Raw genomic sequence first — 14,529 nt, forward strand, 5'->3', positions numbered from 1 at the left:
AGAAGGATAGAACTTCCTTCAAACCCAGAAGTGATAACTCTTTCATCACTCTGGTAAACTACAACACAGAAACTGCACATTAACTATTAACTTATAGTTTACATCCGGGCATTAGGTTTCTTACCTTCCCTCTCGTCCTCCCTGCACTCTCTCTGTGCCCCATCTGGGCAATAAAGCTTGTGCTTTCTGAAGGAAGAGAGTGGCCCACCTCACCACTGCCTTGTAGCCTGCTTCTCCTCCTGGGTAATTGCTCACTACACACCCCATCCCATCCCATCCCATCTCATTCCATGAAACATTGGGAACCTTTTCCACCTCATTTCTGTAGACCCCAGGAAGCCCAGATCTGGACCAGGATCTAAGGTTGGAAACAGAGAATGTTTTGGATACTGATTTTAAGGTAGTTTCCAAAACAGTGGTCCTCACCCTTGCCTGTGCATTGGAATTACCAGAGGAGTTTCAAAAAAATTCTCACTTGGGGGCTTCCCTGGTGGCGCAGTGGTTGAGAGTCCGCCTGCCGATGCAGGGGACACGGGTTCATGCCTCGGTCCGGGAGGATCCCACATGCTGCAGAGTGGCTAGGCCCGTGAGCCATGGCCGCTGAGCCTGCGCGTCCGGAGCCTGTGCTCTGCAACGGGAGAGGCCACAACAGTGAGAGGCCCGCGTACCGCAAAAAAAAAAAAAAAAAATTCTCACTTGGATTCCATTCCCAGTATTTCTACTTTAGTTGAGCTGAGATACACCCTGGGCACTTGGAGTTTCAGAAGCTGCCAGGAGCTCCAATGTATAGCTGAAGTTGAAAACCACTGCAGGGTTTTCAACCTCAGCACTCTTGACATTCAGTACTGGATAATTCTTTGTCCTGTGCATTGTAGAATGTTTGCCAACTTCCCTAACCTTTACCTAATAGATGCCAGTAGCACCCTCCCCAGTTGTGACAACCAAAAAATGTCTCTAGACTTTGCCAGATGTCTTGGGCGAGGGGTACAGAATCACCCTTACTGAGAACCATTGGTCTACAGCGATTGCCAGTAGCCCAGGCTGTGAGAGAACTCTGTCTCCCAAAAAGAAAAAAGGGAAGGGTGGCTTCTATGGCATTCTCTTGAAAGTATATAAAGATGCCAAGGGTACCTGGCAGAAAACCCTCCTGTCATTGGAGGAACCTTAATCAGGGTGGCTTTTTTTTAAAAAGAGTTTTTAATTTCTAAGCCAAGAGATGGTGTATTTCTTGGGGAGCATAGTAGAGGAAGGTATCTTCGAGAATAGGGAATTAAGGAAATGATACAGAACTTTCTAGCTGATCTGAAGCACAACAGAAGGAAACTAAATCTTTTTTAAATTAGTGTGAAGAGCCTGGTCTGGGTGAAATATTTTCTCCTGCTGATGAGCTGCTGCCAGCACTGGGGAGATAAAGTACACAGGCTTGGATGCTAAATGGATGTAAACCCAGAACGTTTCCTTAGCTCTAGGGAGGCTTTGTCACCACACTGATGATAGAGTGAACCAAAATGGGTGAGAGTCTAGGTTTGTGTATAAGAGGAGGGTTAGAATGAGCTCATTACGGATGTGCTGGAGTTTGGGAATATTCAGTGGTTGTCTTAGTTTGGGGTTATTTGAGATAAGAACCCAGGAAGCACCGTAGGACAGTGGGGAGGTGAGAGGGAAGGAAGCTACTAATGGATACATTTCTAGAAGTTGCCACCATGAGCAGTGGAGCTTAATCCTTCTGGAAGTTGAGGGGAATCACAGCTGAACACAAGCCTCAGAAGTATGGAGCAAGAGAGCTGGCGTATTTATTCACTAATTTCTGTTCCGTTGGTTGAGGGCTGTGTCCAGGGCCATCCAATCCTCAGCACTAGCTGATTCACTTTTTTATACAGCAGAATCTAACACAACATTGTAAAGCAATTATACTCCAATAAAGATGTTAAAAAAGAAATCCTCAGCACTTTGTTCTGGTTTGGGCCTCAGTCAATGTTGTGAGTGCCCTGCTGGCATCTGGAAGGAGCTGGTCAACACAGGATGGTGATTATTAATGGGCTATAGGTGAGCCACTGGCAACCTGCTATGGGGTCAATTTAAAAATTTTAAAGGATTAACTGCTTTACTAGTTTACACTGGTTTATTTTTAATAAAGATTTCTTAATATGTTAAGGAACATTGGGAAGGCACACCAACTACTGTCACCCTCAAAGATACCTTATTGTTTGAGATCATGAAATGCCACTGCCAGAAACCCAGCAGTTGTCCCAGCCCTGTCTGCAACTCCTCTTTCCCACAGACCTTACATCCAGTCCACTAACAAGTTCTTTCAGGTCTACCCCAAAGCTTTCAGGGATTTATCCACTCTCTCCCTGCTGCCACCTCATTAGTCCAGGACAATGGTGTCTTTTGCCTGGGCTATTGCAATGGCCTGCCCCTGGGCTCCCCACGTCCACTCTTCTTTGAGTTCCTTGAACCCACGAGGCTTTTTCTTAGAATGCTCCTTTTCCCCAGCCCAGCCCAGCCCTACTCTTCCAACGACTTGCTCCTTCCTATCCTTTAGGTCTGGCTAAATGTCACTTTTTCAATGAAGACCTTCCTCTCTAAAGAAAGATCCCCCCATCCCACCTGTCATTCCCATCTCAGTTCCTATTTGTTTTCTTCTTTGCTTGTTTCACAATTTGTAATTATACTGTTTGTGTATTTTGTCTCCCTGTCTAGAATGTAAACTCTGTAAGGGCCAGGACCATGTCTATCTCCTTGACGACCTTGTAGGACTGACAGATTTAGCAAATAAAAATACAAGCATATCAGTTAAATTTGAATTTCAGATAAACTATGAATAATTTTTTAGTATAAGTATATCCAAATAATGCACAGGACATACTTATACTAAAAATTATTTGTGATTTATCTGAAATTCAAATGTAACTGGGCATATTGTATTTTATCTGGCAACCCTAGTTCCTAGGCCCTGACACATAGCTGACTCTCATTACACATTGTTAAATAAAAATTTGGTAGCAGCAAAATTTGGCAACAAAGTGGGGGAAATGTGTTAAAACTACAGAACTAAAGTAGTGAGAAAGGGCTTCCCTGGTGGCGCAGTGGTTGAGAGTCCACCTGCCAATACAGGGGACACGGGTTCGTGCCCCGGTCCGGGGAGATCCCACATGCCGCGGAGCGGCTGGGCCCGTGAGCCATGGCCGCTGAGCCTGCGCGTCCGGAGCCTGTGCTCCGCAACGGGAGAGGCCACAACAGTGAGAGGCCCGCGTACCGCAAAATAAATAAATAAAATAAAGTAGTGAGAAATACTGCTTCCCATTCCTTTCTGTTCTGTTGCCTGTCTTCTTACTCCAGGAGAACCTAATCTCCTGGTCCAATCTAATGGACTTCCATTCCTGGGCACCACAGGTCTGCCTCATCGAGGCCTGATTATGACCAACTGCCACTTTCACAGAACAGCAGCAAGTATTTATTGAGTAATTAAGCTGACAGCACTTTCCAAATACATCTCTATAAATGTTTGAGTTCCTTGACTGTGAAAAAGTTCTCATTTTAACCAACCTCCTCCCCCAGTACTGCCAAAGAGCATGAGATTCTAAAGGAAATCACACAAATCCATCCTCCATTATGGTAGCAATGCTCCAGTCTCAATTAGTTCCTGCAGGGTTTCTGGAATTGGGGGTGAAGTGGCTCTTGAGAGGTTCCCAGCACTTGTAGTAGTTCTCATCCAAACAATTAGAGGTCTTCAGGCCCCACTTGGTGCCGGCCATACTTAGAGAAGACTCAAACATAAATGCCTGTAGGGAATGAGGATGGGGACAAGAAAGAAGAAAGGTGGATAATAAAACACATTTGATTAGATGTCAAGAGAGATGATATGAGTAGGTAGAATCTTTGAATAATAAATCATGTGTGCTAGCACGGTGAGGAGAAAAACTCAAGCCTTGGGCTCTGGCTCTGGCCCTACTACTTATGTGGGTAGTAGCTTGTGCAAGATCCTTAACTTCTCTGACACTCAAGTTTCATTCTGTCAAATGGAACTGGACACGTAAGCATCACATTGTCCTTATAGCATCATGGAGCTAAATTTGCTAGATCCAAGGGCAGAGGTGGGAGAGTCCTAGGAATATTCTTCTCAGGGGCCTTTACTGTGGCTATGTCCATGTGAGGGAGAACATACTTCCCATTTTGCAGATGAGGAAACTAAGGTTCAGAGCTGGGAAATGACTGTCTAAGGTGATAGTAGTAAGAAATCATAGAGCTGGGATTTGAGCCTTTCTTTTGCAGGACTCTGACCAAGAGATAGGCTGGGAAAAGGAAAAGAAGGAAAAGAGAGAGTGAGGAGGAGGAGATGGGAAGAAGGGAGCAGGAACGTCTGTAGCACTTTTAAAAGCCCTGTCCCAGAAGGTTCTGAATGGTGGATGTCCTGCTATGTTCAGGCAGGTTTCATCTGCAACAGAAAGAATATGCAAGTGCCCTGTGCATCCTAAACATTCCAGCTTCAACTGTTGCTGATTTTCTGACTCACTATGGCTTAAAAAAAAAAAGAAAACCCTACAATTCTTATGTGCTCATGTCACTGGAAATTTAAAAAATATACATGGACAAAAGGAAGATAAAAATTCTCTTTGTGCCACAACTCAGAGAACCCATGTTAATGTCTGGTGTCTAATATACGTTAACTTCTTTTTGCCTAAACAATGGAGAGGGACTTCCCTGATGGTCCAGTGGGTAAGACTCTGCACTCCCAATGCAGGGGGCCTGGGTTTGATCCCTGGTTGGGGAACTAGATCCCGCATGTGTGCCACAGCTAAGAGTCTGCATGCTGCTACTAAAGAAGTGCACATGCCGCAACTAACATGCCGCAACTAAAGATCCCACATGCTGCTACAAAGATCCCATGTGCCGCAATTAAGAACAGGAGCAGCCAAAATAAATAACTAAATAAATAAACAAACAAATACATAAAATAATAAATAAATACATATTAAAAAAATAAAACAATGGAGTTGATTGTCTCTGGCTGACTTCCCGTGACAAGCTTGATATGAGGACCAAGTAAGATCATATGGAGGTGTTGTTCACGTTATAAAGCACTATTCAGATATAAAAGTTATTATTAAGGCCATAATTATTGTTGTCTCTTTGCTGACTACTTCTTAGGAGCCTTGCTGTCTGACTGGAGTAACAAAACTCCATCCCAGCTGAGCTTTGAAGACAGTATTATAAAGTTAATTTATTGCAAAGTGATATAAGGATAAGGCATATGGATGAGCCTGGATCCAAATTATGTAATGGGAAATGGTGAGGGAGACCCAGTTAGGTCTAGTAAAGTGTTGGACCCTCCTTTGCCAGGTAGTCTGGGCTCCCCTCCATAGGAGAGCTCCTTCTCACTAGAGCTCCAAGCCCTAGACATTCCCCAAAGTCTTGCTCCTCATAGAAACAGCCCTGTCCTGTGCCTCACTGTTGCAAAAGCACTGCTCCCTGGTAACACTATCCAAAGCCAAGTTGGGTACTGAAGGTTACTAAGTGGTAACTCTGGGGTAACCTGTGAACTTCCAGGAACTTTCAGAGGTAATAGCTTAAGATTATCAATATTTCATAGAGCTCTCGCACAGAGATGAAGGGGTTCTACAGAAACTCTGCAGAGGCCCTTGCAAGGGGAAATGGAGCCGAGGTCCAGCAGATGGGACTTGCACCCTGCCCCTGCAGATCAGCTCCATCAACTATGGTCCTCAAGTTGGAACTGCAAGTGAACTGCGTTGGGCAGAGGGACAGATAAGCTCTCTGATTAGGTAGTTTGCAAGCTGGGCATGGAGTCAGGCAGGTCTGTGCTATCAATTTTAAAGTCAGGTGGCACTGAAGGCATTTGTTTAAAACTTTAAGGCAAATTTACATATGATTTAGCATAAAATTACTCCTTGTGGTACATAAACTAGAATGCAAAATAAAATGAAATCAAGTACCGCAGCTAACTGCAATTGTGTTCAGCCTCAGTGTTTACAGTATGACACAGGAGGAATACAAAACAGGTTTTAAATCCCATCAGCTTCATCCCATGCCAAAGGAGAGTAAAAGAAAATGAGAAAACAGCTGAGAACTGCTGCTCACAATCTCTGACTGTAGTCAGGCAAAGGTTTCCTTGACCCTCCTGGGCTTGAGAAACTAGCTAAAGGTGACATCCTGTATCCCCTGTTCCTGTGGCCCTAGAAGATTACTTCAAAAGGCAGGAGATGACTCTGAGACAGAGCATATATACAGAGGGCTGCATACAAATAAGGGAAGACTCCTCACATAGTATTAAAAATATCTCCCCTTATATTTGAACAGTGCTGTACAGTCAGCAGGGTTAAATCACAGCCACTGGCTGGATTGGATGCCCTACCTATTCTACAGATGGAGAAAATGAAGCACAGAGAGGTTAAGTGACTTACTCAAGGTCACACAGGAACCAAGAGCTAGAATTTGAACCCAGGTCTGACTCCAAGTACAATACAAACTCTTTTTACCCTACCACATCAGGAGTCTAGTGTATACACTGGGGTGTGTGCATACACACATGGGAACATACACATAGACACACACTCTCCTCTCCTGACTCCTTCTTTGTGACTTTGGAAAAATAAAAAATAGCCTCTCAACAAGGTTGGGGACCCCAGAAGCCACCAGAGCCTCACATCTAACTTGCTTACCATGGTGCCATCAGCAATCCTCTCAGGTGCCAGCTTGGCTTTACTGGCCTTCTCAAAGCAGTCGGCATCAGGCCCATGGGGCGTCATTGGGCTGTGCAGGCTGCCTCCCCCTGGCAGGAACCCACCTTGCTTTGCCTCATAGTGACCTTTGATGAGTCCCATGAATTCACTCATGCAGTTCCCTGGGAAGGTTGAAACAGTATTATTTTTATTATCTCAGGCAAGGCCCGAAAACACCAAGACCTCTCAAACATTATTTCCACAGAATGTCAAGAAGATAGGAGAATCTGATAAATTTCATAGAAATAATAAAGAATATAGATAGACAGGAAAACAACTGCAAAACATTCATTAGGGTGGAATTCTTGGTAGGCAAAGCTCTACTCCATGGCCCTGTGGATTATCAGAGGTCTTAAGTTCCACTGCCTGGATGAAATTATGCTAGATCTAAAGAAAATCAGGGCCCAGACAAGAATTTTAATAATAATTAATATGCAAATCATAATAAAGAAGGGATGTACTCCATCATCTAGGCTTACAAGCCCCATATAAAAATTATCCTCTTTCTCAGATCTGAATCCCTTCCCAAATAGCCTCACAGTCATACAGGGTATCACCATATTTCTGGTTACCAAATTAGAAAATTGAAGTGGTGTGTGTGTGTGTGTGTGTTTGTGTGTGTGTGTTGTTGGAAATGTGATATAATGGAAAGAACCCTGGACTTGGAGGCCGTTAACAAATAATAATCTGTGTGAAAAAATCTTAGTATCTATAAAAACTAATCCATAAATACTATATATTCTAACAAATACCTTCTATATCTGAATCTAATATCATCTTATTCTTTCATTCTCTAAAATGTTTCTTAGATTCATTCTTTTTCCATTGACATTCTCTTCATAGAATCTGAAAATCTTAATATTGGAAGGTACCCCTACTTATACTCAAAACAGAAATATTCTGTACATCATTCCTGACAGATTACCTTCTGGGCTCTGCCTGCATGCCTCCTGTGAATGGAAGCACTCTACTCAGCAAAGGAACCTATCATATTACTGAAGACTCTGGGTGTTAGAAAGTTCTCCCAAGTTAAATGGAAATTTGCTTTCATATAAGTTAAGTATACTGGTCCCAGTTGTGCCTCCAGAATCAACAAAATTTGACAAAAATCACCATGTTTCCACTTTTTCTATCTTATGTTTCTGTTGAAACAAAGCTCTTTATCTAGAGCAAGAATTAAAGAAATATAACACCTGGGTGAAAATCTACCCATCTAACCATCCATCCATTCATCTGTCCATTTCCTACCCTATCCATCTGCCTCTCCATCCATCCAGCATATATGGACACTGTGCTAAGCACTGTGATAGAAATGAGTAAGAAATATGACTATGAAGAACTTTAAACAACAGGCTCTCTAGGGGACTAATTTCCAGGAGGAGAACAGTTGGGACCTGTGATGGGCTTGATATTCTTCAGAAAGGACATAGTTTGTTACATCTCTATTCACAAAGTATCTGGTGTCCTTGAAGTGTTAACCAGTTGTGTCCTTTTCAGGTGATTTCATCTGAGAAAGGTGATGCTGACATTTGACCATGAAGTGACCTTCTTCCATTCTGAGGGCCTTTGTTCTCCACCCTCTACAAATGCCTAAATTGCTCATTTAGTCACTGTTGTATCCTGTTAAAGTACTGGCACCTGGGTACATATCGAGAGGCGCCTCAGAGACAGAAAGCCCTGAGGTTAACTAAAGAAAGGGGTTTGTTTTTTAGAATGTTCCAGCTGACATGCACTTCAGAGTCTTTCCAGAACTCTATGTACAAAAATGCACTCTCCAGGAAGTAGAATTGTGCGTTGACATTTAGGTTGGGTTTATAGCTAGCTACTGCACAATTAAAAATGCCAGCTTCATTAAGTACAGCCATGAGGTACCTTATTCATTCTTGGCGATGCATTCACCTGTTAAATAAATATTTATTAGATGCATATCATGCACTGGGCACTGTGCTAGGCATATCCGTTAGTGCCCATGACTGGTCCGGCATCGGACTGCCTTCATTAAATCCTGACTCCACCACTTAACTAGCTGTGAGGCCTTGAGCAAGTTACTTAATCCTTCACAGCTCAGTTTCATCTCTGAAAAAAAAAAAAAAAAGTGGCAGGGGTGGAGGCAGATAATAATGATACTACCTACCTTTCACAGCTGTTATGAGGATTGAATGGGTTAATACTTTTAAAGAACCTTAGAGCCATAGAAAATTGTCAGTAAGTGTTCACAGTAAGTAAAAACAGTATTAATAAAATGAAAAAAATCATAGATTTGGTAAGTTCTGTTCTAGACAACAACTGCTTTGCAGAAACTGCTTCCAGAATAGGATCCATCCCCTAGTGTGGACTGCAATCTGCTTTACCCCTCCAATTATTATTGGAGAAGGCACATTTTATTGGCTCTTGAACCAGACTTAGATAATGAACTTTCCAAAAACAGCAAACTAACCAACAACATCCCGTGGTTCCTCCTCCCTTTATACCTAAAATGTAGAGAAACATCTTGCTTCATCCTTTACCAGCCTTTGTGCCATTCTTCAGGGCCAGAGGAACTGAGCTCTAGGCATTACACAGTTGTTTCCTTCTCAGAGTCAACACGCCACTGCCATCCCCACACAAGTTGTGGCGTTTAAGTAGCTAAAATTCTGGGGGAGCGGCACTGGGCCTGGGGAGGCAGGCTTTGAACTCCAGCCAGGACAGGGCGTCCAAAAACACCTCTGGCAGCGTTCCCTGTGGGTAATGCTGACCACTCTGCCGTCTCCTTGGTTTTCAAATGTAACTTGGCAAAAGACTTACTGTGGTAATAAGGAGGCCTGAAGGTCTTATCAGCAACTCCCCATCGCGGTGGGAAGATGACAAAATCAGCGATAGCCACTCCGGGGCGGACAGACTTGGCAGTCAATACCGTGAAAATGGATGGGTCCTGTGAAAGAAAGGACAAGGAAAGCCTGAAGACACGAGGAAAGGGAGGTGACTGAACAATGACACACGTTACCCATGCATGAAGGGTTTTTGAGTGAAACTGTAATGTCTGATCAAACCACAGGCCAGGCTAAGAAGTCTGGGCTTGTCATCGAGGTGTAGTAATCACTCATCTGACTTTCCCCTCTTGCTGTGCTTGAAGCAAAATGAATTAACACCAGCTAAGGAGATTCTAAGCAGCCTTTTCACCCTGCTGAGCCCTCATTTCATGTAAGTACTATCCTGTGGGTCTGACAACAAGCAGTGCATGCCTCGCAACCTCAGGTCAGAGTGACCAGAGCTGGGATGTGCTGCAGGGAGCTCTTGGCAGAAGGGGTGCTCAGAGTAAGGTGGAAATAGAAATAAAATAATATCCAAGGGTTGGTATAGATGTAGGATGTGCATCTCTTTAGAGGAATCATGGAGATTCCAGATGGTATCCTCATTGCTTTCTTACCCTTGTTTGACTCTCAGGTCTAAAATGCATCACTCGTCTGGGTGGTGGTAGTGTAGGGGAAAAGGGAATAGGTGGGGAGACAATATTATGATTTATCAAGAGCTTTAGACTCCTTCGGTGGAAAGACTGAGATTCAACTTAATGGCAATCAATGATCATGTTTGCTTTCAGATGCCACATGAAGGTCTGGGATTCAAAGATGATTGAGCACTACTCCTTGCCCTTTAGCATCATTAGTGGTGGTGGTGGGTGTGTGTGAGGGGGACTGAAGGAGTAATGAAACAAGTGCATGAATAATGAATCACAGCAAGGTGCCAAGGGAAATATAGCTTTACAAATAGAGAGCCAAGGGGGTACAGAGTGCCTATCTACTGAGAGGATCAGGGAAGGCTTCAAAGAGGAGGTGACATTTGAGGTAGGACCTGAAGAATGAAAGGAGAAAGAAAGAAAAAGAGAGGGAAGAAGGGAGGGAAGGAGGAAGGAAGGAAGGGAAGGAAAGGAAGGAAAAGGCAGAAAGGCATTTTAAGCACAGAAAACAGGAAAGATCAAAATGCACAGAGATTTTGTTGAGGCAAGAGAGCTAAAGCCCAGAGTGCACTGGCAAAAGGGAGAGGGGCAAGAGGTGGTACTGGAAAATGAGCCCAGGGCCAGATGGCGAAGGCAATCAGATACCATGCTTCAGAGCTCAGACTTAATCCTAAACCACAGGGAACCTGCAAAGGTTTTCTAATGCTGTGATAGAATGATCAGGTCTGAATTTTGGGAAAACAGCTATAGCAGCAGTACAGAGGAGATTGGGCATGTGTAAATGCAAGTCAAAAAATGCTTTATGCTGTGAAAATGAACACTTCTTCATCTGTCATGAGAAATGATCTGAAACTGTTAAAGAAAAGGTAGTGAAGCTCAAATAAAGTTCTATCAGTGTCTCAGGATCCTTTTTCTTGCTGCTTTGGGCATGATGCCTCATTTTCTTTTCCCTTTTGATTTTATTAAGTGTTGCTGCTCTTCAGAAGGGTAGTTTTGGGCCCCTAGAGGTAAGCTGAACTGGCTCAGAGTAATCCTTCTGTCTCTGGTTTCTTGCTTCTGCTCTAATTACCCCTCCAGCTTGTGGGTTAAGTTAATCTATTATGCAAAGTGAACTTTCCCCCAGGATCTCAGGAGTAGCACTTTATCAAGAATGTGGGGCCTTGGGGGCCTGCACTGTAGGTTGGGGACCTATTTGTAGTCCCCTGATTGACTGAAAAATATGATCGAGTTCATAATCTAGAATTTCTTTGGTTTAAATTCAAGCACTGAACATTATGAGTAACTTTAGAAGAGGGCTGTCTGTTCCATCATGGCTAAAAAGAGCCGGGAGTGGAGGCACTGGAGTGGGCAGCCAGAGCTAGCAGACTCTTGGTATTTATGAGCAGGACAGAGAACTTTCCAAATCCAGAAATGTTCCTTCCTCACCACTCCATCACTAACATTAGCACTGGTTTTCTTTTGGGGATATATTTTCCAGGAAGAAACCAAGTTTTTAGCCATGTAGGAGAGTTCCTGTGAATACTCTGCAGGGTGAGTGCTGAGCGTTTAGCCTGGATCGCCCTCTAGCTATGTTATTTACTCCTTCACTGAAGCCTTGCAGCAGATGATTCAAATTCCTGTCAGCACAGCGACAAATGACTCGGGCTTCCAAGGGTGACACTGGTAGTGTTAAATCTGTGAATGTCAGGGGTCTACTGTGGACCCCTCCCACCTATGGGTGTCCTCTCCCCAGGGCCCCTCCGTGGGCCAGACTTACTGCGTGGTCAAAGGTCACTGAGTTGATGACCATGAAGTTCTCCAAGTTGTACTTGTAGGGCGTATAATTCCCATGCCAGGCCACAACATTGAACGGGGAGACATCCTGATTAACAACAACAACAACAAAAAGGCAGGAAAGGGTGATTTTAGCATGTAATGCTTTTGTAGCTATGATTCCTCGGTTTGTACTTGGCATTATTGTCTCTTTTTTGATGTGATTCTGTTCTCATCATTTAATAATACCATCTTTGGGAAAAGTATCACCCTGCATCATCTTGTGGTTGCTTCACATTCTCTCAAACTGTCCTCACTCTGCCGCTAACCCTAGTCTTCCAGTTCATAAGCTGCAGCTGCTTCTGATCACATGTGCAGCACAAGCACAGCGCATGCTCCAAGCAGTGCCTTTTCAACAATTTTAACACAATTGTGAGAATCTGTGGATGCCAGCAATTCTTTGACAATCTGGGCCACCGTCTGGGTTTCCCAGTGCTGAGGGTAGGCACTTGGCTGTGACTGCTCCCCAGCTAACTGCTGCCCAGAGGAGATTCTAGTATATTCAGTGCCTGGGTTGGTGAGTGCAGAAAGGCTAGAAGGTCTCTAAGAGTTCCAGCCCCAGCGACTTGAGATTTCAGAGCAATCCTAAGGTGATGCTTCTTGGGTCTGCCCTGGGGTAAGAGAGGATCAGTGTTCTGTTATAGGAAGGTAGTTAGGCTAGGGAGTCCAGGTGATACAGTCCATGTAGGTCAGCCTCCCAGGGCACAGATCATGGCAGAGATGGGAGAATGGCAGTGGGGGCTCACACAGAGAATAACCCACACAGAGTCCATTTGGAAAGTGGAAACCCATGGAGCTGCTGGCTACCTCTAGAATGGTGATCTGCTATCAAATATATGTCAAATATAATACAGGGAATAGTCATTTAAAAATGAACGTGAATGGCACAATTTCGTTCCTTTTTATGGCTGAGTAGTATTCCATTGTATATATGTACCACATCTTCTTTATCGCCATTTGCAGAGACGTGGATGGACCTAGAGACTATCATACAGAGTGAAGTAAGTCGGAAAGAGGAAAAAAAGTCATATATTAACACATATATGTGGAATTTAGAACAATGGTACAGATGAACCTATTTGCAAAGCAGAAATAGAGACACAGAGGTAGAGAACAAACATATGGACACCAAGGGGTGGGGGGTGGGACAGACTGGGAGATTGGGATTGACGTATGTACACTACTATGTACAAAGTAGATGGCTGGTGAGTGCCTACTGTATAGCACAGGAAAAAAAAAATGAATGTGATTTCCACACTGCATCCCCAGAGGTCATCATTTTTGCCAGGCTGGAGTAGCAGCTCAGCACCTGCATTTTAAACAAGCTTTCCTGAGAATTTCTGATGCAAGGGGTCTCTGAACCACATTTTAGGAAATCCTGATCCAGAGAATATGAGGGTGACTATGTGTCAATGAGTGTGACAATGAACCCTCAAGAGTTAATTTTAAACGCCAAACTAGTTGGTCTCTGCTGGTTAGCATACCTTCTAGATGCTGTCCAAAGAAAATAACGTGCCTTAGCAAAATATAAGCAATAAGTTAAATGGGCAAAAATAAAGCAAATGAATAATGGTAAACAGAAGAGATCTTTGGATTATTTTTACTGTATGGTTACTTTATTCTACTATATTATATATCCAGTATATGAAGTAATAATGTATTATATTACAGATTATATATTGTTATTATTATCTATGCCTTTGCTTATCTCCTGAGTTTACCAGGCTGGTGCTATAAACGAAGTCAAACTAACTGAGTTCTGCTTGTTTTCTGTCAATTGTTGCTTGTATTTGAAAATATGGTGACCATTGTTGAATATAAGTCTTAGATGAGCTGCTATTAACTCATTTCCCTTTTCAGAACATATTGCCCTGCCTGTATATTATGCTTCCTCCACCATTTATAGAGACCTAGATATTGCGGGGGTTTTATTGCTTGATAAATAGAAAGAGCATGCCCTTTGGAGTCAGAAAGATATGGGTTTGAATGCTGATTCTGTCATTTACTGTGACATTTGGTAAGTTATCACCACCTGGCCTGTTTTCATGACTACAAGTAAGGCAAGTAGCACCTTATTTGTAGTATCTTAGTGATGTGGTAAAGATGAAATAATATATGTAAATACTTAATACTAGCCTTGGCAATCAGAAGGTGCTTAATAACTATTCATTCCTTCCCCTGCCTACAAACCCGCTTACTTTACCTGTTTGGCAGCAAACATCTTGCCCTGGTATTTATTAATCACAGTGTAACCACCTGGCACTTGGTGATCTTCGTACCAGGCAACAGGTATCAAGAAATCACGAGGATTGGCCAAGCCATTGGCTCCTAGAACATAATGACCCAAAAGTCTTTTAGACACTTCTGAAATCACATAGGAAAGATGCCCATTGTTGCACAAAGAGAAAGGGCTTTCTTCCACGTCAAAAGCTACTCCACAATTTGCTTTCATTGTTCAAAGGCTCATTGGAATCCCAGTCTGGTGCCTTTTAAGGAGGACCTAAGGAATTTGGTCAGAAAAAAATCATGAAAATATCGTCATCA

General features: G+C 43.2%; 1 protein-coding gene across 1 annotated transcript in view; it reads right to left on the minus strand.

The window, feature by feature from the left end:
- Positions 1-411: 411 nt before the first annotated feature.
- Positions 412-14,529, minus strand: part of HGD (homogentisate 1,2-dioxygenase) — a 52,848-nt gene continuing 38,730 nt past the window's right edge. Inside the window, exons 11-15 of the mRNA XM_022562716.3 lie at positions 14,189-14,313; positions 11,930-12,034; positions 9,525-9,651; positions 6,681-6,862; positions 412-3,785 (exon numbers count right to left, since the gene is read on the minus strand). Coding sequence (XP_022418424.1) covers positions 3,636-3,785; positions 6,681-6,862; positions 9,525-9,651; positions 11,930-12,034; positions 14,189-14,313 — 689 coding nt within the window. The 3' untranslated portion in view covers positions 412-3,635. The remainder of the gene's footprint in view (positions 3,786-6,680; positions 6,863-9,524; positions 9,652-11,929; positions 12,035-14,188; positions 14,314-14,529) is intronic.

This window comes from Delphinapterus leucas, chromosome 4, assembly GCF_059928025.1.
Source record: "Delphinapterus leucas isolate spDelLeu-1000000601 "Yukka" chromosome 4, BTC_Dleu_Yukka2, whole genome shotgun sequence".
Classification (NCBI taxonomy): domain Eukaryota; kingdom Metazoa; phylum Chordata; class Mammalia; order Artiodactyla; family Monodontidae; genus Delphinapterus; species Delphinapterus leucas.